General features: G+C 51.5%; 2 protein-coding genes across 4 annotated transcripts in view; both read right to left on the reverse strand.

Moving 5' to 3' along the window:
- Positions 1 to 3,435: 3,435 nt before the first annotated feature.
- LOC122372875 lies at positions 3,436 to 8,171 on the reverse strand. Its single transcript, XM_043350530.1, has 7 exons — positions 7,962 to 8,171; positions 7,792 to 7,931; positions 7,310 to 7,568; positions 6,313 to 6,448; positions 4,966 to 5,008; positions 4,293 to 4,471; positions 3,436 to 3,443 (listed from the first exon to the last, which is right to left on the reverse strand). Exons 1-7 carry the CDS (start codon positions 8,169 to 8,171, stop codon positions 3,436 to 3,438), a joined length of 975 nt encoding a protein of 324 aa, XP_043206465.1.
- A 2,535-nt stretch (positions 8,172 to 10,706) lies between these two features.
- The window catches only part of LOC122372879 (probable deoxyhypusine synthase), a 29,206-nt gene continuing 13,761 nt past the window's right edge, over positions 10,707 to 26,151 (reverse strand). For 2 of the 3 annotated variants that reach the window (XM_043350539.1, XM_043350537.1), the window contains exons 5-10: positions 25,146 to 25,267; positions 24,551 to 24,647; positions 23,804 to 23,996; positions 16,720 to 16,823; positions 16,172 to 16,297; positions 11,081 to 12,393 (exon numbers count right to left, since the gene is read on the reverse strand). In XM_043350539.1, the coding sequence (XP_043206474.1) occupies positions 12,271 to 12,393; positions 16,172 to 16,297; positions 16,720 to 16,823; positions 23,804 to 23,996; positions 24,551 to 24,647; positions 25,146 to 25,267 (765 nt within the window). In that variant the 3' untranslated portion in view covers positions 11,081 to 12,270. Of the gene's footprint in view, positions 12,394 to 16,171; positions 16,298 to 16,719; positions 16,824 to 23,803; positions 23,997 to 24,550; positions 24,648 to 25,145; positions 25,268 to 26,151 lie in introns of all 3 variants that reach the window. The other variant, XM_043350538.1, reaches the window with a different exon arrangement.

Genomic DNA, 26,151 nt, shown 5'->3' on the forward strand with positions numbered 1-26,151 from the left:
AGCGTAGCAACAAGCATAACAAAACGTAAATACAACGACATTTATGCCAATTAAACATAAACATTATTGGAGCAATTTGCGCGTAATATTAATAAAAACACTCGTGGACGACCGAACTAAGATTCCGTCTATCATTTACCTACATCAGAGAACAGTCGACCGTTTGCACGTGACCAAAACTCTCACATTTACAGTCAAGCGTGCCGTGTAAGCCTCACAGATATATCCACCAGTAAAAGCCACGATAGACTCACCAAAGTTATAGCCTTCGTACATCTCCTGTGACAAAGCGATCACACACGTCAACCACATCACCATTATAACGAACTCGAGAAGAAGTTGCATATGAGGGCATACATTTCTGGCTATGTAGTAAATCAGTAAACATCCTTCACAGTTCATTTCAACTAGACGACTTTAACGGCACAGTAACCATCGAAAGTAGTAACTAGCGTCTTGGATGACTTTGGGTGCAGCGCTGACTCACCGGTTGGGCCCAGGCGCCGGGTACCTCGGTGGTTTCGGCGGAGCGGCGGCGGCGCACCAGCACCAGCCGGCGGCGCGCGCCGGCCACCTCCGGCTCCGTCAGCGGCCGCAGCCGCGGCACCCCGCCACCGGCGCCGGCCGCAGGGCTCCGCCTCGAGTCAGACTGAGAGACGCGCGCCTCCCGCTTCCTTCTGAGACTCTGCTCCTCCACGTCTGAAATCAGAGCCATCGCTAAAATGTGCGGCACTTCTAGGCGGCTTGGCGTGGCATTAGTTGCTAATCGACTGACGGCGTTTTTTCTGTTTATTCGAGCTTCCAATCGGTAACCCATTACAGCCTAGTGGCGAAACGTAGATGCTGCAGCCGCAGTGAATGTCAATGACGATAGCTTATGTGTCAACCACAGTGAACTGTGGTCTGTGAGCGCTGAACAGGCTGTTTACAGTCGTCATTGGATAACACACCGTTCCCACCAGTGGTAAGCCATCAGGTGAAAGCTTACGGCAACGTTTAAAATAACACACATGCCATGATTTTGGATGAAACACAGAAAATGTCGTCTGTAGCAAAATGCGCCTGAAGAGATCTTGACATTACAGAATACCGCCTACGACAAAAGAATGGCGGCCGCGGAACCCATATTAGCTAAGGGAAACTACATAAGCAAACAATTAACGTCACAACGGAAGTCAGCAGGCTGCCAAGCTTCTCGACAAATGTATACAGTAGACGGAGCTCCTAAATAGGAGTGAGTATGTAGTAGCATGCCAAGACTATTGTTAAATATTAACAGCACAACAGTTGGTATCACTAAAATACATTTGAAATTATCCATGCTACCATAAGTAGCTCATATATTAGGTAGAATATGGCGCAACGAAATGCAATAATAACATGTGGCAGTATGGGGTCATGGTAATATGTTACTCTATGACGTACCTAGAGGCATATTGCATTGCACAGTGTACAATGTACTTACATTGTACGGAACACTACACAAAGTATTTGAGGTTTCGATATACCAAAACTATACACGCACTTCAAAAACTAAACTACGGCTTTGCCAAATTCCCAAATGAAGGCCATGGAAACTGATAGCACCCTGCACTAATTAGCACCAAACTTAATGCACTACACAGCATGGGGGGGGGGGGGTAATTCTAGGCTAGTCAATCATCTATACGAGGACCCCCAGCTGCTTTAATATTTATTTCATGACCGTGGCATCGCAATTGAGTTCTAGCTTATTCTGGCCACCCTGGTCACGCATACCCCTTTGTAGTGGACTATCGCGGTCCCTGGAGGACAGAGTACGCGCAGTGCCGGGCCGTGGGCCGCAGTGCTGTGTTGGAATATAGACGTCGGCCCGGTGCCCGGGGGTGCTTACCGGTCTGAATGGCCTCCTCCCCCGCGCCGCTGGGGGCGGGGCCGTCCGTACCGGAGCCGGCCGCTGGCTCGGCCGTCGGACCGGCCGGGTCCTCTGAGCCGGGGTCGGCCGTCGGAGTCGGAGCGCCCTCAGAGGCCCCGCCGTCCGGCACGTCAGTCGAGTCGCTCGCAGTTGCTGAATTCATGGAAACGAAATAATATCGAAGTGTTAATGAAAGCAGCGCGTGATAAACAGCCACAACTCATACGTGATGGCCAGCGTTGTATGGTGATGCGGACTGTACTTAGCCATATGTTCATTATTCATGACAAGATGAATAATGTACCTAACGACGGGAATCATTGGTCACATCGTTCAAGTCGGCAAAAAAGCGAAACAATGCCTTGACATACAGGTATCATAGGCTACCAAGGTCATCTACAAAAATAATAAGTGTGTAAAAGCACTTCAGCTTCCCAAAATTACCACCATAACGTAAGAATGGCGATTTCCTATACGGTTTATTTCCCTGATTGCCAGAAAAGTGTAAGTCGTGAGAGCATCACCAAGTAGTTAATTGACCAGAGAAGATAAAACGAAGTAAATGACACAAAACTGACACCACACCGACAATAATACAGGTACATAACAAAGAGGATATGAAACGGATACGATGACGGATATGAAAAAATGTCGCACTTATCGAACACATTAACGATAAGAGATGGCTGCAACGTTGTGTCCATTTCTACTTCGTTTGTATTGCAGGCTGCAGCCCCGCCCAAAATACGAAGCGGTAACCATGAAAAGGACACAGGTAATGCCTGCCATGCCGTTTGTCGCTTCATTTAATTGATGCATGCATGCATACACGTCATACGTGTCCATTTCTCGTGTGCCTACTCCTTACAATTCCGTGTCTGTCTCTCTGTCTGTTGGTTGAACGGTAAAATAGTTTAGAATCATTCTTGAACCCAGATTAATCAAATCATATCGAATAAAGATATAAGGTGTTTTTAACAATTGTTCGCAGCAAGCTCTCCGACTGAATGCAGAAAAAAAAGCAAATCAAATAGGCCAAAACTCGGGCACACAATTTGCCTGAAGTAGAGTGTGAGCTCAACCTCCCTCGGCGCATTTGGCTGTGCATCCACATGCTGACGGCGCCCTTCAGCGCGGCCGCTGAGGTGCCTACCGTCAAAGGGCGGCGTGGAAGCGTCGTAGAAGGTGGACTCTGCGCCGTCCGTGGCTTCGTAGGTCCCCTCCGTCCCGCCTGTGGGAAGACAGACATACAGACAGGCGCGGCCGCTGTGGCCGGGAGGGGGGGGGGGGACTTACAGACAGGCGCGGCCGCCGCGCCGTGACCGGGGAAGGGAGGGGGGGGGGCAGACAGACATACAGACAGGCGCGGCCGCTGTGGCCGGGAGGGCAGACAGACATACAGACAGGCGCGGCCGCTGCACTGCATGGCCGAGGGGGGAGGCATACAGAGACTGGATATGAGACATACAGGCGTGACGGTCGGCAGTCAGTGCAGTTTTACTCGGAGCCAGCCGCCACTAGACTATAAGTGACCCACAACTCTAACACCCTGGACGTGACATGGCAATAGCACGTCCGGTAAAAGCAACGGTCGGGTTCTAGCGGCTTGGGGTACTTCATACCCCCGAAGGTACATATTTGACGATAAATTTGATGAAGTATGCGCAAGCATGAACACGGCCACAACACAGCCTAGATAAAAGGCGTGCCAGGCTACTTCGTAAAGCACATTATTTTGAACTACCGTTATGTTGAAACAATGCCAAGTTTTTACTTTACAAAGCCACACACATGGTGATGCGAAAGGTCGCTTTAGGATCGGGTCTGAAATATTATGCATCATTCGGAGCAGCGTGACAAGAGAAACACGATTATGGCAAGACTTACACTACCCTTGAATGAAGAATCGCATAATACAAATGCACAGTCTTCACAAGCAGTTAATTTTCTCGAAGCTTTGTGGGTTAAACGACCGAAGGAGTCAAAGACCATTGATCTCAAGACGAGCGGCATTGGCCCTGTCCCACCATTCTACATCAGATTCAGCACACCAATATTAGTATTAGCCGTTTTCACGACGGTACACATTTGGCGCAGATTAGGTGCAGAGTTGGTCAAATTAGGTTTAGTATGTTTCTTAAAAGTTATCCAGTTTGGACTGCAGATGCTTATATGCCTCACATTTTAAATTATCAGCCATTATTTTCGATTAAAATACTGATATAAATTCATAATACGAAGATTTTTATTGCAAAAGAAATTTGTTGCGAATTTGGTCAAATTAGGTGTACTCGACAGATAGCCCGTCGTGAAAACGGCTATTATGAGAACCCACCAGTAATGAGTGCCCGCCAGTAATGAACGTCCGCCAGTAATGAGTGTCCGAGTGTCGACTTACCTCCATACCCGTCTGTGGTGTCGTACGTCGAATACGGGTCCCCGGACCCGGACCCGGACTCCGACTCCATCCCGGACCCGGACCCGGATCCGTACTCCGAGTCCATCCCGGACCCGTACCCCGGCTCCACCCCGTCCTCGTACATCCACATGTAGTCGTACTCGTAGGCATCGTTCTTCCTGAAATGTGACGATTTGTTGGTCATACAGATTACAGAGCATCGCCAATTTAGACCAATATTAAAGTTTAGATTTAAATTTTCGAGACACCAGTCAAATAAATACCAGAGATTGCGGCTTTAACAGGATAGGTAATGCTAAACGCTGGACGGATCACCTACCGCCGTTAACTTGCTGAGGATTGTTGATCAACTGCATATTCATAAGAGTCCCGACGAAGCTACTGCTAGGGTCGAAATTCGAATCGAAGGTCAAGGTCAAGGTCAGCTCACCATGGTAGTTATTTGTCGAAGAGACAGCATTTACATTGAAACTATAAGACACATGTTGACTGGAATGCGTACACCTTTTATTCGACGTATAGTTTGCTAGTGGTAGTGACATTGCATTGTTGTACTACCATGAATTACACCATAGCTGATCGATCCGACCTCCGAACGTACGTCGACAGAAAAAAAAACTTTGCATGTTTCATTGATTCAGTTCATACTTACGAGTAATAGCCATCGAATTCAGATATGTATTCGCCACAGTCCACTGAAAATGGAAGCAATTAGTTAGAGTAACATAAACAGCAATACAGCGAATCAGTTAGTAAGTATCGTGACAAGATAACATCATCACCTGTGAGCCGGGTGCAAGCCAAGTCGGGTGGTGTGTTCCTGGTGCCATTCGCAACAGGCCCTGCTTGTCGCACCACTCAACCACCCAGCCAGTCAGATACAAAGCAGTCAGATACAAAGCTTAATTCGATAATAAAAGGTGAGCAACAGCGAGAGCCGCCAGACAACAGGCAACAGCAGGCACGGGTAGCCGTACCACAATGTGGAGGGCGGGGCCCTCAAATGACGTGACTTATGTCATTATCGCTATCGGACCTGTATGATAATAGCTAAAAAATAGAATAGTTATATAAGAGCATTCTCCCCCACGGCCACCTAAAACTGAACGTTCCATCCAATATGAGAACGTTGTGGCGGAGCTCTAGGTAGAGGCAGCAGCGACCGAAAGCACCCGCACGAATGTGCGGTAAACGGGTCGAATCCGTGCCATTGATTCCTTGAAACTCCCCCCCCCCCTCCTCTCCCCGGAGGCAGTTTATGACACTGGACGGGACGCTGAACAGTAATTCAGGTTGCCGACGTGGGTAACACGAGTGACAGCTCGGTTCAGCTGTGCCGCCGTACGCGGATGTCGTGCGGCACAGCCTACCAACGCAGTCGGTAGGAGCGCGCCGCCGGTATATGACATGTATGTGGCAGACCGCAGTGACAGCGACTGCAGTGGGACGGGATGCAGCAGCACACTCAGACTGACACAGACTGGGGCGACACACAGTGACACAGACTGCGGTGACACACAGTGACACTGCAGACTGGTGACGCACACTAACACAGACTGACACAGACTGCGGTGACAGACCGAATCAACGCACATTGACAGACTGCTGTGACACCCACTGACACAGGCTTCAGTGAAATACAGTGACACAGACTGACACAGACTGCGGTGCCAGACAGAATTAATGCACATTGACACATACTTCGGTGACATATAGTGACACAGACTGACACGGACTGAGGTGATACAGTGACACAGACTGACACGGACTGCGGTGACACATCGACACAGACTGACACAAATAAAGGCGAGTCGCACGTTCACACCGTAACCAATAACCATGGTGTTGCATAACATAGGTAGGTGAACTAGCTTGCGTAATATAATGCCTATGCAATGGCGAAAAAAATAGTCGGAATACGTCTTGAAATTGGTGTGAAATGATGTGTTGTGTATTGAGTAGCCAGATTTATGAGTTATAGAAAGGATCCACTACTTACTTCCCTGGTCTGCAATGTCCTGTTCTAAGCTGACGATATCTCTGTATTTGTCCAGCTCCGACATTTTATCAGAGCTGAGGATGTTGAAATTGCAGATAGTGACGGACGGAAACTCTGGAGTGCTATCTTCCAGAATCTGAAAACAAACCCGAATACAATTATAAAATTAACTGTTTGAATCGAACAAAACAGGCTTCCCATTCATGCGTTAAAGCACGTGTCACAAGCACTATTGTTATCGAACTACTAAAAAGGACTATATCGGTCATAGCATAGCGAACGGAATGGGATAGAACGGACGAATACAATGGACGTTTTGCACAGCCCCCGTAAAAATGACGCATAAGCGCACCAAGATAGTTAGTTAGGTAAGCATACAGGCACGCATACGTGCGCAATAGAGCGATCCTGCATTCGTTCCCCGGGCATTGCCTATATCAGGGGCTCCGCCACCGGGGATCACGGGGGTTAGGAGCCCCCAACGATTTCACTTCCGTAATGCAGCCCCTAATGTGTGCATTTTTGGGTCAGACCCCCCCCCCTCTATTCTGAAATGGTGGTGGAGCCCTGCCTATATAAGAACGGCCCCATCCTGTACCGCAAATGTGCTTTCCAGGCAGAGACGGAGCCAGTCGAGTATTTCTTGGGAGGGGGCTGATTAATTGTCGGTACCTACCAGTTCCAGTCAAAAAGTTGTCGAGCGCGTTGTAACGACTATGGTGGTGCCTGATGCTTTTGGGGATTATACTTGTTAGAGTATACCTATTGTCTCTTTGAGGACACACTACCGGCAGTGACCCAAAAAGGTCACATTATTTTTGCTTACAAGTAATTGTGCTATTGAATAGCGAGCAAATTTAAGAAAATATTCATTCCAAAACTACACAAATACCGGCAAAATATGTAGGTGATTCATCAAGACGGGATGGTTTCCCGCCACTAACCGGACCGCACGATCACAGGGCATAACGTATCCATGACTCACTCATGCACTCACCTCGATGGTGACCTTTTTGGGGTACCGGAGGTACTCGCTGAGTGTGGCGCGCACCTGGACCACGAGCGCGACCAGCGCGCCCACCACGACCAGCGCCCAGAAGAGGCGCCGCCATCGGCTCGGATGGCGCATGATGTGCGGCACGCCGTGCGCCGAGCACCGGTCCAGCAGGAACCGATTGGTCACCCAGTAGGCGGAGGCGTGCCGCTCCTCGGCTGATGGGCTCGCCACCGGGCCCTCAGCCTGGTCCTGGACTCGCCTGCACGGCACCGGGGGGAAGGGGTGAGGGCGCTGGAGACAGGGCAACGGAACTACTAGTGGAGCTTCCACAGACGAGGAAATATCTATTCACCAACAACTTTTCCGAGCTGATCATGAAAGTGTAAGCATTCATGTGGATGATTTCATAACGGATAAATAATGCCTCAGCTTGTAACAGAAAAGTGCGTATTGACGATTAATTGTGTACGTTTAAAACTCACTCGATGTACTGTCGGAAGGCGTTCATTTTGTCGGCCTTGTTCTGGTTGGAGAGCCACCTCTCTGCCCACTCGGGCGGCGGCTCGACCGGCTCCGCGGCGGCTCCCTTCTCCGGGTCGGAGCGCGCCGGCTCCGGCTCCGGCTCCGGCTCCGGCTCCGGCTCCGGGTGCACCTTGGCCGAGGCGCGCGCCCGGGCCGAGGACGGCTGAGAGCCCCCCGCCGCCCCCGACTGCGGCCGAGAGGCGGGCGCCTCGGCCGGGCGCTCCTCGGGCGGGGCACCTCCGTACGCCGGCGGAGCCCGCTCCGGCCCTCCGTCCCCGGCGGCTCCCGGCTCCGGCCCCTCCTCGACATCGTCCACCTTCAGGTCGTCCGCGTCAGCCATCCTGCCGCCGAGGGACCAGCGCAGACGACGTGATAATGCGAGCACACTCCACTGGTCTGGCCGGCCACCCAATCCTACAAGAGCGAGCAATCTCAGTCAGTTGCCGGCGCTGCGTCCTTTCAGGCGCTGGCTCGGACTGGACGGCCACGCTACGCCGCTGACTGACGCGGTGCCGTGGAGTGCCCGACACTCGGCGCCGACCGTTCGACGAAAGACCGCCGGCCGAGGCGGCGCTGCCCGAGCTGCTCCCTCCGGTGCGGGCGGACGCCTCCGGTACAACACCCGGTCGCCCCGGGAACGACAACACATACACGCGCCGCGCCCGCGCCGCCCCGACACACAGGCATCATCAATTCAGTGGACGATGCCGCCAATTAGGACCACCGAGGCCTGGGCACCGCCGTGTCCAGGAAATGTGACATTGGCGCGGGACACAACTACTTTGACCTACGCGCATAGACAATACAATTTGCTTCAATGGAATGCAAATGCGACAGTTTCACGCACCCAAGCAGTAACCAAGTCCGTACGACGGTCTATTTATGTGTTGTGACTAAGGATTCAAATATTCATGCATGAACATTACTTACCATGTTATGGTAAATTGCAGCAGGACATTATGCGAAATGACATGATAAGAATATTACATCGGTACAGACCTTACTTCGTAAATATAAAATGGCGTAGCATAACTGCCGGCCACGGATATCAATTAATCTGTCCGTGAAAATTGAAATACTAATGCTAAAGCATACCTATGGCTGCGTACACACTACACAACTCACATTCACGTTCAGTGGTCAGTGTTCACGGAGAACAATGGACCTTCCAAGCATCAGCTAGCAGACCAGCATACATACGATGTTTGAAACCCAGTGTGACTACTTTTCTGTGGGCATTATTTGGTGCATGCAACATGTCATTGATCCCAGACAAAATACACCGGGCCATTTGAAACTTGGTGCGGCTCTTCGGGGCACAACTGCAAATTTACACCCTCGGTGCTCCTCGCATTTACAGACTACACACCCAATGGTGACAAAGCACGCCGAGCAGTGGCCCGCCGCTCGGCTGTGGTCGCTTAACCCGCGCCCTGCTGGGGGGGGGTGTTTGAACACCCCCCCTTGTGGTTTTTCGCGAATATCTCAAAAACGGCGGCGCGGAGCGCCGCCGTTTTTGGTACACCTTATCATACATCAATTCTACACATGTTGTGAAAATTTCAGACCAAGGTCATTCAAGGTCAGGTCACCAGGTCACTTGAAGTGACCTCACCTCATAAAAAGTTTCAATGTCTGTCATAGCTACACCGAGTGACCGATCGCTTTGAAACTTTCAGCGATTGCTAAGAGCAATAGCATGTACAAAATGTATATCTCAGAATTTTGATATCGATGACCTAAGGTCAGGTCAATTTTGCGACCTCCCCATTATAAGTCAATGGGAGAAAATTGAAATGCGCCTCTTTTGGATGAAAGACATTATAAACACTCCCAAACACCGAATTACAAGTGGTTTAGACACACTGAACATGAAAATGGTGTCCGTGACCCTTGTTTATGCCCTGAGGTCATCTTAGGTCACGAATGGTATCTAACAGTTTTTCGCAAATAACTTTTGATAGAGGCATGCTAGAGCGATGAAAACGCCTTAGATGTGTTCAGCTCGACGATACGGATCGACTGATATGCAACATGACCCTTTCCGGCCAGGTCATGACCTTGACCTGAGGTCAAATTTTCAAGTTGACCTTTCAAGGTCAAGTTATAGTTCATTCGATGCGTCTTGACGAGAGGAACACGATGCCGGTAAAAGTAAGCTCGTACAGGGCTTGGGTCAAAAGTTATTGCAGAAAAACTGTTTCCAAAAAAATCGGCTATTTTTGTAGTTTTTGCCCCCTGCAGGCAAAACCGTTGATGTTAGGTCAAATCTGAGAGCATTACTCAGAAAGGGCGTTAATAGGGCTATCGAATGCGCTTTTCCGCGGCGCTGTAGCTCTATTGGTTCCCGAGTTATACGTTGGCTTCTTGGAAATTTTCGCCATTCGACCTGGAAATCGGCGAAATTTTGCCTTCAATGACCTCTGGTGACCTGACCTTTGACCTGACCAAAAAATTGACCGAAGTGATTTCGTCATTATTTTTGACGCTCTTTCGAACGCCGCCTTCCGCGTATCGCTACGTGGCCCAGGAGCCGAGTTACAAGGGGGGGGGGGTGTTCAAACACCCCCCCCAGCAGGGCGTGGAAATCCAGGACCCCCAGCCGGGCGCGGGTTAACAGCTCGCCGGCCGAGCCGGGCCCGCCGCCTCACTGGCCGCCCGCAGCTGTGACCAGCGTGTGGGAGCAACTGAGCGTGTGATCCGGTCATCGGAGAGGTGGTGGACAATACAGTACTGGGCGGAGACGAGGCGATATCGCTAGTGGTGAGCACAATCCTTGCACAAAGCTACAGGGTCAGAACTCAGAAGCCCTGTGTCTATGTAAAGATTAGAACCGTCGGCAACAAACGGCAAGTGGATGCTTTACAAAACTCGCGGACTTTCACAATTTATTTCAAATATCGAATAACACGTCATTCCTCAACAAAATCATCACAATATAAACAGTCAACAAAATCTGTCCAAAACACCTGACTTACAACCCGCGCCAAATGAGCTCTCACATGAGCAGTCCGCGCCCATCACAGTGTCTACGGGGACGAGAAAGCGGCGCGTCGCGCGCTGACCTGGGGCGGGGTCAGCAGTCAGCAGACCCCCTGTACCACTAACTTATACCCCCCGCTATCTGACCTAGGGCGGGGTCAGCAGTCAGCAGACCCCCTGTACCAGTGACTTATACCCCCCCCCCCGCTATCTGATCTGGGGCGGGGTCAGCAGTCGGCCCCTGTGCCACCTGACTGGTCATCCCTCCCCCCCCCCCACACACACACACAAACCATCATCTGGCCCGGGAAGGGTCAGCAATCGGTACCAATTCCCCTGTATCACCGACTTATTCCCCCCCGCTATCTGACCAAGGGACGGTGTCAGCTGCAGTCGACAGACCGCGCCACCTGACCCATCACACGCACTCCCCCCAGTCCCACGTGTGACGGACGTGACGCCGTCACGATCACACGGCTCGTCACGCCACACGAACGTGCACGCGGTGAACATGTCTGGCGAAACGGAATCAAGGGCGCACGGCCGGCCGGTGCGACCTCCGGTCACAGGCCTGGGCCGCCGGACAGGTCACCGCGGGCGGACCCGCACAGGGATCAATAGGAAGACTCCCGCACGGGCCTCACCCACAGTTCCCGGCTTAACCCACAGGCTGGCAGTCACACTAGCAGCTCCGTCGTTAGATACAACCGTAAAGGCACAAACAAAGTTACATGCAAGCGCAACAGTGCTGGGCAGCACAGCAACAGACAACCGAGCGAGGATCATACAAACGAAGTGGCATGGCCTGGGTACCCGTTTTCTCGCCGCGGAATTAAAACACTGGTCGCAAGGTTCCCTGTTCTACGTCATGCACACTGGTCTCATCACAGTGCACAGCGGCAGCGTAACAGTGCGAGTGGAACGCTCACTGAATGCGACCGTTAACATTGTCAGTGCATTGACCAGCATAACGATCACATATTTCCCACCGCACAGCTGCAATAAAACGCCGACGTACCCACTTCCCATTTCAGTGACATTAACGGCAAATAGCCGGGTGAAGAGTCGTAGGGGCACCTGCAATGGTGATGGATACCATGCCCGCATACTGCACAGCCGTGTTAATGGGACCCATAGCTGACCGTACCGATGCTGCAGTTCCAGACCGTTGGCAGCAGTGAACCCTCCAGCGGCACCGGATCAACACTACACAACAAAAAGTCAGCATTGAACGATGAATAGCATCGGACCTTCGGCATTACCCGATCAACCCTACAGCACCGGACCTTCGGTACTGTACCGTCGGCAGTGCCAGTCACTAAAGTACCGGGCCTTGGGCGGGAGTTAGGGAGCCGGCCCGTTTGCTGCCGCCGCACCCTCCCGTCTGTGGTCAGGGCGCCCTCCGTCTGTGGTTAGACGCCGGCCCGTCTGTGGTTAGGGCGCCGACCCGTCTGTGGTTAGGGCGCCGGCCCGTTTGCTGCCGCCGCACCCTCCCGCCGCTCTCCCGTTCGGCTGAAGTGGTGCCTCGCAAACGTCTCGCCAACCAGCAGCGGAAACACCAGCGACGCCTCGGCACAGATCTGAAACGCAGCCGGGAGGGCAGCTCAGCCGGTCTGTCGGGAGGGCAGCGGTGTGAACTGAGCACTTTGTGGGGACGGGGGGGGGGGGGGCCGCTCACATGCTCACGAGCTAGATCACGCTCCCTGAGACTGAGAGCACTTGGCGAGGGTGATTGGTATCCCCGTCCTTTCACTCACAAAAGAAATAGAACTGTGAGACAAACCTAACAAATATTTAGGATGTTAGTAACCCAACAATACTCGATTCTAACTCCTTAGAAGAACTATTAAACCCACCCCCGTGGTCAAGAAAAAGTAAAAATGCTGTTGCTATCAGCATTGACCGGGAATAATGATCCGCTAGAGGTTGAATATTAATGCCACATGACAGAACCGTGAAAATAATAGCAACGGGTAACCAGCGGCGTATTTAGGAAATCGCGAAGGGGGGGCCAAGGGTTTGGAGGGCGCCACCTCACCCAAGGAGGGCGCCATACGGTCGCGAGATAAAAAATCACTCAACGGGGGGGGGGGGGGGTTGGGAGGCGTTTTTTACCATGCCACCAGTTTTTTTTTTGCGTAACCTCGTATAGGTCGTGCTGCATTGATTTTGCATCGTGTGTATTCTTTATACTCCAGGTCACAAAAGGTCGAGTGGTCTTGAAATGCTGCGCCGAAGGCGCGCGAAATTTTTGAAAACAACCTTTTCCTCCGCTTTTTAGGCACGCCTTTTATACGATCACTGTTCAAAGCTCCTCTCGCTCTTTTACCAAATTTGAAGGTATAAAAAATACCTAAGGTTTGGTCGGGCCGCTGCCACACAAACTGTATAGAAAGCTTGGCTCATGGGTGTCGATGTATAAAAGTTTATTAGCGGTGGCATATCTACGCACCAGATCACCGTATCGGATTGATACCGGAGCGCGAGATGCGTAAACATCATCCAAATTACCTCAGACCAGCCTTCATAGCCTTCTCCAGCCAGGTGCATACAGTGTACCCACATAACCAGTTTCAATCACCGAAACTTCAGATGCCTGCTGTTGCGGCCGAACCTGTTGACAATACTTAATCGTAATACATATAGATGCCATGATGCACGTAAAGTAGGATCAATCCGTTAAGACCAAAGACGTGTTTTATGCATCGTAGAGCGTAGATAGTTTTGGTAGGTATAGGTACTTCATTCATTGTGCTGAATGCACGTTCATTTGTGGCAGTTTTCACAGGCAAGACATCAACTATGTGCAATAGAACGACTAAGTTGAAGAACATGCCAAAGGAGTAAATAAATGATAGGAGGGCAGCGATCAACGAATGTTGCCAATAGGTAGAAGGGCTGCGATCCACAGGAGGGCGCTAATAGGTAGAAGAGCCCCGATCAACATCCCGAGTTTCGACAGTAGGGCACCGATAGGTAGGAAGTTGGCGAGCAGCAGGAGGGCGCAAATGGATAGAAGGGCAGCGATCAACAGGAGGGCACCAATAGGTAGGAGGGCCCCGATCAACAATCAACAGGAGGGCGCCACCAGGTAAGAGGGTGCGAGGAACAGGAGAGCACCAATAGGAGGGTGGCGATCAACAAGAGGTCGCCAATAGGTGGGAGGGCGGTCATCAACTGCAAGTCGCCAATGAGCGGAAGGGTGACGATTAAAATGGGGGTGGCAATGGTGAGGAGGGCGCCTTTGCTCAAGAGGATGACACGAACAGGAGGGCGTCTGTGCGGAGGGCGCTGGTCAACAGGAAGGTGCCAGTAGATAGGAGGGCGGTGATCAACAGGAGGGTGCCAGTGGTTAGGAGGGCGGCGATCAACACGAGGGCGCCAATAGGAGAAGGGCCCCGATTAGCATTCAACAGGAAGGACTAGGGAACCAATAGGTAGGAGGGCGGCACTGAACAAGAGGGTGCCAAAAGGGAGAAAGGCGGCCTTCAAAATTTCACATGAGGGCGCAATAGGTAGAAGAGCGCCAATAATTATGAGGACGCCGATCAGCAGAAGGGCGGCAATGTGTAGCAGGGTGGCAACCTACAGGAGGGCGCCTTCGGGTGAGAGGGCGCTTATTTACAGGACAGCGGCTTACATAGGCGACCACCGTTACGCTTAGAGAGCTACAGCCTACAAATGTGGTTGGAGGGCGCCCGAGGGAGCCCTCCAACCGTATTTGGAGGGCGTATTTGGAATGGGCGTCCTCCGAGGGCGCCCTCCATCCGTATTTTCCCTGTAAACACATTCGCGATTGGAGGGCGCCCTCCAGTCGCGATTGTTTTTCGATTCGATTATATCACAATTGCATTTGCGATTGGAGGGCGCCTTCGGCGCCCTCCAATCGCAAAGGGCGCCTTCGGCGCCCAAGGGGGGGGGGGGGGGCCATGGCCCAGTGCCCCCCCCTGCCTACGCCCCTGCGGGTAACACAAACAAAAATAATTAAACACTTACCGACGGGAAAAAAGGAGTCATCATCCAACAAAAAAGTGTCTATTCCTATTTCCTATCCTCACCTTGCGCGAAGGCGAACTGGCCATTTTGTCGCGGATCGCAATTATTTTCATTGTTTTATAGCGATTGGTGTGTGGCGTACCCGTCAGGAGGGTGGAGCCCGCGCACCAGGCGGGGGAAATGGGCCGGCGCCGATGACTGATGTGCGGAGGCAGCCATCCATAGGTGTCACAGGCGCTGGGAACGCCCCATCTAAAGACTGCCTTTACGGAGGCGTCTATCGAGCCCCACTCCTCTGATATCAACTATTCACAAATTACCAGTGCCGTTGTGACCAACTGCACCCGTCCTGACCTCGAGCAGCGTGCTTAGCCACTGAACGAACGTGCCTTGCCTTGGGAGTGTCAGCTCCCACGCGACCAGTGATTATTTAATTAGTCTACGACCAAACCAAACAAAAAATTCCCACCCCGCACTGTTTGTACCTTTTATCAAAACATTGGAAGTAAACTGAAACAACTAGTCTAGTAAAGCCTTATCTAAAATGCAGGCACATCATGGCCTGTCATACGGAATACAGTCCATAAAATATGTTGTCGTGCCATCACTTTAAATCGCAATAACGTCATTAATCACTATGGATAAGCAACTCCACCATACCATACCATACCAGGAGATACCATACATCGACACCTTTTTTTTAAACCCCACATCTGCTCTCCCGTGAATTTCCGGGAGGCACGAAAGATCTCCTTTTAAAAGTGTCCATTCGTCCGATCCTGATCAAATATTTGTGTTCGTAGGCCTGTTCTGGTATTGCTTTATCTGCCAAGACAGAAAAACTTGAGAAAAATCGAGTGATTGTACCTTTTTTGAAGGTCTCTAACCAACTTGTCTGAAATTCACCGGAGAACAAATATGGGGTTTAAAAAAAGGTGTCGACATGTGAAAAACATTTCTGTTTGAATGTCTGTTAGCAGTCATTTCTTCAAATCATTACAGTATTAATCAAAGCAAATCACCACATAGTTAGGGGGGCCAGGGCCAACACTGAACATAATGATGTCAATTATATGACTGTACGCCATTTGTGACACTAGATATTAATTGCGATATTGATTCGTGAATATGATAATTGGGGTTGAGAGGCGCTGCATCAATAAAATATCGCCCTTCCGCTCATGCTATGTGGTGATTCGTGCCTGTCGTCACCTCCCCACTCGTAACGCCATCACGAAGCGTCCAAGACCCAGCCGCGACTGCCGCATGGTCCACCCCCAGTTCCCGAGGCCCGACTCGACCGGTCCATCCCCGCTCCCAGACTCATTCCTCTCGGTTCCCTGGCTCGTCCGGGGGACCCACCTTGACGGCTTTGGCGGCCGGTCGAATCTTTCCCCAGGAGACGGCCTCGTCGGGCCGCGCGCCCGAGTCGCTGCCGTCAAACTCGGCGGCCGTGTTCAGAAACACCGAGTAGTCGGCGCCGTTCCGCTGAGAGGGAGAGTGGGCGGTCAGACTCCGGAGGATGGGAGCAGCGGGACAGAAATGCGAGACGTTGTGGTGAGGTGTGGCGCACAAAAACAAAAAGACTGAACATTAACGAGTCGCTCACACGGCATAGGCAAACAAAAACGGGTGGCGTTCGACGAGTGTAGACGTAGCGTAGACGTTCTCTAGGCAAGCCGGGTCTCATGATACGATGGTGTGGCCACGGAGAAATAGCGTCTTATAATGAGTTATAGTGGACATTGCCATTTACAATATAATTACATCGGCTATATTCGCTATTCAAATATGGTCGGCTCCTGCAGCAATGAAAATATGTATCGCTGTACGTGTGTATACTCGTATAAGGTCAAATGTGAACACGTCTGCCCGCCCATCGGACCCCTAGTCTGGCCGCCGTCACTCACCATGAGGTTGGCGTTGCAGATGTGATGTTTGACCAGTCCGCCGCCGATGATCACCATGCCCGTGCTCTGCGCCTTTATCGCCATCGAGTTCAGCCGACGCAGGTCTGCGGGTGTCAGCGCACAGTGTCAGGAGGTGTTGTCAGGTGTCGGCACAGACGGTGTAAGGAAGTGGTATCATGTACCACCAAACATAGTGTCGGGTGTCATCAGGCGTTCGAATGGGAGCAGAGCCTATCATTCTGTAACGACTACATTCTAGAAACGCATTGTTTTACATCATATTCTTAAAGCTATTTGAGCAGGACACCGCGTTATTCGATTCGATACCGCGCGGGCATTAGTTATGACTGAGGTTCGTTCGTTCGTTCGTTCATTGGGGTTTACGGGCGCGTCGACTGCGGTGGTCATTTTGCGCCCATAACGCTGTACTGGTAAAGCGGATATGTCAACAGAGAACTGACGAACTGAAGAAGACTAGAACTACTTGAGATACGTTATACTAGTAAAACGAGTAGGTACAGGGTGTCCGGAAATTGATTGCACACTGTCCATATTCACGTATCTCGCACGTGCTCCCGCCAAACCGGTTGGGGAGGTTCGCGACCCCACCCCCGGGCACCCCAGCGTGTCAGGTGATCACGTGATCCAGCAGGTGACCTGACCCCAGCCGCAGTGAGTGGCCACAGGTTGCTTTCCGAGAGGTTGTCTTCGCGCGCGAACCCCATATCGGGAATGGTGAGGGAGCACACTTTAGCGACGCGCTACCGCGCGGTTAGGATGGTTGAAGCCGGGATGACGGTAGGTGATGTTGCCCGACAAGTGGATGTATCTCGCCGGACCCTTCATTACTGACTGGTTCTCGACCGCAGTGGTGCAGCACTGGAGAATCGCAAGGGCCGTGGGAGAAAAACTGTGCTGAGCAGAGTGGCCAAAAACGTGCTCGCTAAGGCGGTGCTGAAAAGGCGCCAATCGACGCGGAAACTGGCCAAAAAGCTGACTGAGATGGGTCAAGCGGTGTCGAAGACCACTGTTCACAACTACATGGCCAAGTGCCTGGGTCTCAAACCGCTCAATCTGCGCCGGCAGCCAAAACTGGCCGAAGCCCAGAAGCGGAAGCGTCTGGTAGCAGAACCAAAAGCCCGGGAGCAGAAGAACTGGAGCATTCAGGACTGGCGGCGCGTCTTGTTCAGCAATGAGTCTGTGTTCGAGCTCATGCACCCGCTGAATCGCCAGAACGAGCGCGTCTGGGCGCACAGCAGTGCTGAAGTGCCTGCCATCGACACGGTGAAGCAGCCACTGAAAATCATGGTCTGAGCCATGATGAGTCATCAGGGCTTGTCAGAGCTCCACATCGTCTCTCGCGGTCAGACCGTGACGGCCCAGTACTACGCAAAGGAGTTCTGAAGGAGTCTGCAGCGTCCGCGATAAGCGGAAGAGGCAGACGGGGGCGCCAACACAGGTCGAGCTGCTCCCGAAGATGTGCCGAAGATGTCCGAGGCGATCTTCCAGCAAGACAGTGCTTCAGCTCATCACGACGCCAGCACTCAACAGTGGTGCTGGGACAACCTCCCAGGGCTTTGGGACAAGGGTGTATGGCTGGGCAGCAGCCCTGACCCGTCTCCCATCGAGAACTTGCGGACTATCGTGCAGAGCGAGCTCGACATGATGGAGCCGGCTACCACCGAGCAGGCGCATATCAGGAACCTCCAGCGAGCGTGGCTCAGCATTAGTGCAGAGACATTGTATAACCTGATGTGTGGCATGCCCGACCGTATGAGGGAATGTGTGCGATTGGGTGGAGGGTATATCCGTAAATAAACCATGACCCATGCATGGTTTCTTTCCTTGTAAAGTGGACTAGAAGAGTGCGCAATCAATTTCCGGACACCCTGTATATCACAGGAAAACTGATGGATTGAATATAAGAAAAGATGCTGCCGGATAAAACCCAGGGTGAGTCATCACCCAGCAGGTGGCGAATGGTGGTGCCTGGGGCAATGCGGCCGAGGCAGCGTGTCCGGTTTGGTTCGAGGTGCGGGCAACTTAAGAGAATGTGAGTGACTGTGAGCGGCACGGCACAATGGCTACATGTTGGTTGATCATCTCCACGGAGGAGATAGCCATGCGTTGCATACGTATGCCCTATCCGTAGTCTGCAGAGGACCACTTCATGGTGTCTTTTGCCTTGAAAGCAGGACTGCCAGGGCTCCAGAGTAGGTTTCACCTTTCGTAGCTTCTCAGATCCATGGAGACGCCACTCTGTCTGCCAGCTAAACGTCGTAAAAGATCGAACGGCTGGGTAAAAATCGCGAGCCGGCAGAGGCAAACGACGGAGGCAGGGGGCCGCGGCCGCGCGTCTTGCGGCCGCGTCGGCAAGCTCGTTGCCTCTTATGCCCACATGGCTCGGTATCCAGCAGAACTGGATGAATTTACCTGCTCGTTCCACCGACGTAAGACGAGATACAATGTCTTGTACTATCAGGTTGTCTGGATTAAAACTCCGTAAAGATAAGAGGCTGCTAAGGGAGTCTGACAAAATCAGATAGCAGGAGCTGTCAGACACCTCGATAAAACACAAAGCCTTCTCAATCGCAACGAGCTCGGAAGAAAAAAAACAGAGGCAGAAGTTGGCAAAGAGAATGTGCGTGTGTCATGACCAGTCACAAAAGCGCAGCCGACACCATGTTCTGTTTTCGAGCCGTCTGTAAAAACCGAGGTAAAACCATCATATGAGGCAATGTGTTCCAGCGCCCGTGCTCGTAGTGTGCATGGCGGCTGATCGTCCTTCCTGATGTCTGTCAGTAAAAGATCGATTCGTGGATACGCATTTCTCCAGGGCGGCAAGGGCGCGCTCCACGTGCGCCTCACGCCGCGAAGAGAAATGTTTGCTTTTGAGAAGAGAGCTTGCATACGTCCACCGAAGGAAGTCGATCGACCAGCCACTCTGTCAGACCGACTGATCTCTCGCGAGAAGACATACGGGTATGCCGGGTGCGAGGGAAATTGACGAAGTTTTAAAACATACCGCATGCCCAACATCTGGCGACGGAGAGATAACGGTGGCTCGTGAGCCTCAGCCAGAACGCTGCTTGTTGGCGAAGTACGGAAAGCACCCGTAGCAACGCGAAGTGAGGCATGGTGAATGGTGTCAAGCATTTTCTTACGCGACTCGCTGGCGCTGTCATAAATGAAACTTGCGTAGTCGAGCTTTGAACGTACCAGAGAGCGGTAAAGTAAAAGCAAGGTTCGTCGGTCAGCTCCATACGACGTACGTGATACACATTTTAAAATATTTAGAGTTTTAAAACATCTCTCACGAAGAGTTTTAAAATGCTCGTTGTACGTCAGACGTCTGTCCAAAACAACACCAAGAAACTTTGCAACCGGCTGCGTGGGGATATTTCGCCCGTAGAGGCGGATTCCAAGATCAGGATCGTGGCAGCGGCGGCGGCAAAAGTGAACAGCCAGTCTTTGAAGTTGAGAACTTAAGGCCATTATCCTTGCTCCACTTTTCTAAACGCGTCACAGCAAGCTGAAGTTGTCGTGACGTGTGCCGCGCACTTGAGGCGGAGAACCATACCGCCAAATCGTCGACAAAAAGGGATCTCCCTATAGCCGTTGGGAGTCTGTCGCCAATGTCATTAATCATGATAGCAAAAAGTGCCACACTCAAGACGCCTCCCTGTGGAATACCATTCTCCTGAAGGTGGGAGCTGGACAAGTGGTTTCCAACCCTGACACGAAAGGTGCGATAAGATAAAAAGTTGCAAATGAAAAAGCCCATACAGCCACGGATACCATAGCTGAGAAGCTTCCTCAAGATGATCTGCCGTAAAACTGTGTCGTAAGCAGCCTCAATATAAAAAAAGATAGCCCCAAGGTGTTTCTTTTCGGTAAAAGCGGTCCTCACTTCGGTGTCAAGAGCTAAGATATGGTCAACTGAACTGCGGTGTTTCCTGAAACCACACTGCGCGTCCGTAAAAATGTCGTTATGTTCCAGAAACCAACTCAAGCGAGCATTCACCATCTTCTCCATCAACTTGCAAAGAGCAGAGGTCAATGAGATAGGACGGTAGTGAAGTGGGTCAAGTCCCGACTTGCCAGGCTTTAAAATGGGGATCACCGTGGCCTCTTGCCATGCTGCAGGAAACAAACCGCTCTCCCATAGCGAGTGAAATATCGCTAACAGTGTTTCCAGGGCGATAGAAGGAAGGTGCTTCAACATGGAGTTGTGAATGGCGTCTGGGCCCTCGGCGACACTTCGAAGCGAGGATATGGCGTGCTTCAGTTCAGTCATTGTAAAAGGCTCGTTATATTCTATATGTTCGTCAGTGGAAAAATCCGCCAAGCCAAGCTGGGGTCGGGCTCGCCCTAGTGCGGGCTGCGAGGGAGCGTCACCCCGGCCGGCAGCGCTCTGAGAGTGTTCTAGCTATAGCCTCCGCGACATCAAAAGGATGTATTATATCAGAGTTGTTCACCCTCAGAGTCGGAAGTGGAGAAGAGCTGAGCAGTCCCGAGATGCGCTTTATGCGTGACCACACCTGGCTCGTCGGAGTAGACCGATTTAAAGAATTAACGTAGGTGCGCCAGCGCCATGATCTGACCTTTGCCTCTTTGATTGTGCGTCGTGCAAAAGCCCGCGCTTTTTTGAAAGCGATGAGGTTCTCCATGGTGCTGTTTCGGTTAAACTGCTTGAAGGGGCGTTTCCGTGCTCGGATTGCGTTCCTACACTCTTCCGTCCACCAAGGGACGGGAGTGCGGTGGGGCTGTCCTGGTGTCTTAGGGATGCACGCTTCGGCGGAGCTTAAAAGTAAAGACGTAAAAGCTTCCGCCGATGGAATACAGCCGTCGGCACTGGACAACGAGGTTTCCATCAAAACGGAAAACTCGGCCCAGTCGGCTTTATGCAGGTTCCACCGTTGTGGGCGCTTCCCCAGTGTCGGGGTATCCTGGTACGCAATCCACACCGGAAAGTGGTCACTGCCGAGTAGGTCGTCATGTACCGACCAAGTAAAGAGGTGAGCTAGAAGCGGACTTGCCAAACTCAGGTCAAGCGCCGATGTTTGGCCGGAAGGCAGAGTAAAATTGGTTCGCTGCCCTGTATTTAAAATACAAAGCGACTCATCGCAAATAAAACTTTCTAAGGCAAAACCACGTGGGCCGATGTGATCACATCCCCATACCGTGCTATGAGCGTTGAAGTCGCCCACCACAAGGACTGGTGCCGGGAGCTCACACTTCCCGGCGGTATAGGTGCACTCTCACAGCTACTGCTTGCAGAGGAGAGTTCAGTAGGAGCGGTGTGACTGGCAGACTGTGGTGCACTGCTATGAGGACACCACCATGTGCTATAGTGTCCGAATGCAGGTCCCTGCGGAAGACGGCATAGCCCCTGATGGTGCAAGTCATAGTTGGCGCCAGCTTGGTCTCCTGGAGACAGATTATGAAGGGGTTGCGCCCACGTATGACCGATTGCAAGTCCTGGAAGTTTGGTTTTAAACCTCTACAATTCCACTGCAGGATAAAATGTGCTATAGCTGTAGTTTTAGTTTTGAGCCTTAGGTAAGCGGAAGGTGTCTAAAACTGTAGACTTTAGCTTGTGTTAGGTTAATGTACGTACCACGCCGACATCTGCTCCCAAGCCACACCAAGGCGGGGGAACGTGCCACCACAAGCGCCACCTACCACTCTGGGGCAGGGATCGGGGAAAAGCAACGCTGACACCAGCTACCAACTGGAGCCCGTGTCTGGAGGCACCACACACACACGCACACCGCCGGCGCCACCTACAAGTCTACAGCCCTGAGGCCCCAGTCCCGAAGGCGTATTTGGAAATTCCGACCTCGACGAGCATCTGTGGTAGAAAACCACCACTTTGGTAGGGGAAACTACTGCTGTCTGCTACCAACGATTAGCTAGGGCACCAGGGTGGATCCAGGCTTTCAGTTTGAGGCAGGGCCGGGGTGCGGAGCCGGAGCCGGAGCTGGAGCCGGCATATTTTACCCGGAGCCGGAGCCGAAGCCTTGAAACAATATATCCCGGAGCAGGAGCCGGAGCCGGAGCTGTCAAAAAAAGGGGCGACTACGGCTCCTTTTTTTAAGAGGAAAAAATTATTGACCTAGTTCGGTTTGTCAAACCGAACTGCCTTGAACTTGCAGTTTCAGGCAGTAAAACATGCGGTACTCAAAATATAAAAATAGACTTGTTATGCAAATGCAGAAGCGACGTAGGCCAATCCCATCTTTTTTTCTGCCACCCGCATTTAATATGCACTGAGTATTGGAGCCGGAGCCGGACCATTTTACTCGGAGCCGGAGCCGGAGCCGCCATGACATTTCACCCGGAGCCGGAGCCGGAGTCGGAGCCGTCTGAAAGTTCCACGGCTCCGCATCCCTGGTTAAGGGTGGGAACTCATGCCCGGCCCGATCCACTACAGTCCGGTTGCTGAGCGGGGGGGGGGAGGAGAAAGGTCCAATATGATGCCACGCCTATTGCCTATAGGTATATAGTATATACGTATGTATTGGTACGTATTGGTATTAGTTAAGTTAAAGCTAAAAGTTATTAAATAAATTTAAAAAACACCGACGCGGAGCGCTGCCGTTTTTAAGCGCGAAAAGCAAATCGTCAACTTGATGAATCGATAAAAATCACTAACATCTCAGGAGACACACTGCCGAGTGCTGATACCAATACATACGTATATACCTATAGGCAATAGGCATGTCTTTTGTGGCATCATATTGGACCTTCCTCCCCCCCCCCCTCCGCTCAGCAGCTTTGACTGCCGGGGATCGGGCCGGCCATGAGTCCCCCACCGTCAAACTGAAAGTCTGGATCCACCCTCGTGCCCTAGCTAATCACTATACAGATAAAGTTAACTAGAATCAGCGCACACAGATGTCGCGGTTTATATGTATATGCATAGATGTCGCAGCTATAGCGACACATGCAGTGCAAATGGTAGCAGATAGCAGTAGTTTCCCCTACCAAAGTGGTGGTTTTCTACCACAGATGCTCGTCGAGGTCGGAATTTCCAAATACGCGTCCCGAGGACCGTACCGCCGCAGCCAGCGCCACCTACCGGAGAGGATGTCCACCACTAGTCCGGGCCGCTTGTACGAGTGGAAGAACATCATGTCGCCGAGGCTGCCGTCGGTCAGCGCCGGACTGAACACGGGGATTCGGTTGCGGGCGGCCCAGTAGAGCACCGAACTGGGGTCGGCGATCTCCTCTCCGAGACGGGCCGTGATCCGGGACGGCGACCACAGCGTGCCCTGGGGAAACGGTATAAAGGTTATCAGTGTACATGTGTTATCAGCTGAGGAACGAACGATGGCGACCACAGCGTGCCCTGGGGAAGGATAGACACAGGTTATCCGATGGCGATCACAGAGCCCTGGGGGAATATCAGGGGAACAGATTATCAACCGAGAGACTAACGATGGCGACCACAGCGTGCCCTGGGGAAAGGGTAAAAAGGTTATCAGCTGAGGGACTAACGATGGTGACCACAGCGTGCCCTGGGGTACACAGGTTATCAACCGAGACTGGTGACAGCTGCGATCACAGCGTGCGCTGGCGGTAAGGACTGAGGAGGCGATGACTGACGGGGATCGCCGCGGTTATCGTTGTCCGTCACTGGACTGATAATTCATTTCGCATTGAGTTGAATTTCTTTTCACTGCTCTGCAACGGCAGCAAAAGACCGAAAAGAGCCCTCCCGAACATAAAAAGGAAATTCAACGACTGTCAACGAGCCGCTGTTATGACACAGACTAGGTGCTGTACCGTTAACAAGCGTTCAGGAGCCCATCTATCGAATCAGTACCTGCTCAGCCTGCTCAACGACCATCTTGTCCAGAATGGGCATCACCCAGTCCTCGAATTTGCAGTAGTTGTCGTTCGGCACCAGCAGATTCCCGATGCTGAAAAAGACACATTCGTTATTTATTTGTAGCCTGTGAAAAAACAGCTACACGAGTAGATAAGTACAATTAGGATTTATCAAACATTCCTGATCTCTGTTCGCCCCCCCCCCTCCCCGTTTATTTATCAGCAGGCTGCGACCATGCTGCTACTTTTTGGCTCCTTATTGGTCGAATTCAAGTGGTTTATTCGTTAGACCGATGAGAGGCCAAGAAGCACCAGCAATAACTTCCTTATATGGGAAAAACCGACAGCACGCTGATATAAAAACAGCGACCGAACAGGGCCCAGGTTAGGTTGGGTCTGAGCTTCATACAATTTAAAAATATCAAATGCAGCTTCGAACCAATTTCGAAAGTACATCATTCTCTTTTCTGCCATCAGGCTGTTGGCCTAGTAGTGTAGTAATGAATTAACTTTGCAAAACAGTTCACAATTGCAATGTCCGAGTTGTGCGGATACTGACCGGTTGATGCCCTGTTTGCGCAGCTACTGACCGGTTAATGCCTCGTTTACGCAGTGACGCGCCGTCCAGTTCGAACGAGCCCACGTATGTCGGCGCCAGACATTTGATGAGGTCCTCCTCCACACCGCCGGCCGTGGTCACCACACAGTCCACCTGTAAAAGACAGTCTGCATGTAACACAGGCACATTCAGCATGTCAGGACTCGGGGGCGGCACATCGCTCCCCTATCATAGACTCCACCCGTCCTGCCTATCGTAGACGACATACAGTCAGTCTGACACAAACTCAGGCACAGTCCATCTACTGTCACAGACGAACATACATGCCAGTTGATACACCCGACCTACCGTCAGAGACCTAGGGGAGACCCGGGAGGTATGGGCCATCGCAGTTTTGAAGAAGTGTTACGTATTTTTACACATTTGACGGCGTTAACTGGTAGCAGCCATTCCGTTTTACAACCCACGTGATTTTCAAAATCTTCCTCAGTCTTCTTTGGCAATGAGCGGTGATGAAGCGTTTTTGCCCTCTTCGAGTAAAATACGGTACATACAGAAAATTCGTAATAAATTTGAACCAGGCTTGTTTTATGATGTCAGACCATCGCTAACATAAAGTTTAAAGCATGCAAATTAATGCTGGATAGACAATTTGAATCTTTCTTGCAAGATTATGAGCTGAGATGCTACGCACATTCTGGCGTCCTAACCGGGAGGTTCGGGCCACCCAACCCCGTTGATCATAAATAAACAAAAATGTTTATTTCATTAAATATCCCCGTCAACAAGTTTTATTTTTGTCGCGCAAGGTCGAAAATTTAACTTCAAATTTCATTCGAACAGAAAAATATTATTGATCTTATTTCATGGTGCATGCTTGAGTTTACCAAAATACATATGGGCCCAGGTGACCTCCATGAAGTAAGCTGTCGGCCGCTTATGCGGTTCCTGGGCTCTAGGAGAGATTAAGGTAGATGGGGCATTCCACGATAGATCGTACCAGGCCCGTCACCCTCATCTCTCAGATTTTAATGAAA

Source organism: Amphibalanus amphitrite, unplaced genomic scaffold (genome assembly GCF_019059575.1).
Source record: "Amphibalanus amphitrite isolate SeventyFive unplaced genomic scaffold, NRLGWU_Aamphi_draft 001412F_arrow, whole genome shotgun sequence".
Classification (NCBI taxonomy): domain Eukaryota; kingdom Metazoa; phylum Arthropoda; class Thecostraca; order Balanomorpha; family Balanidae; genus Amphibalanus; species Amphibalanus amphitrite.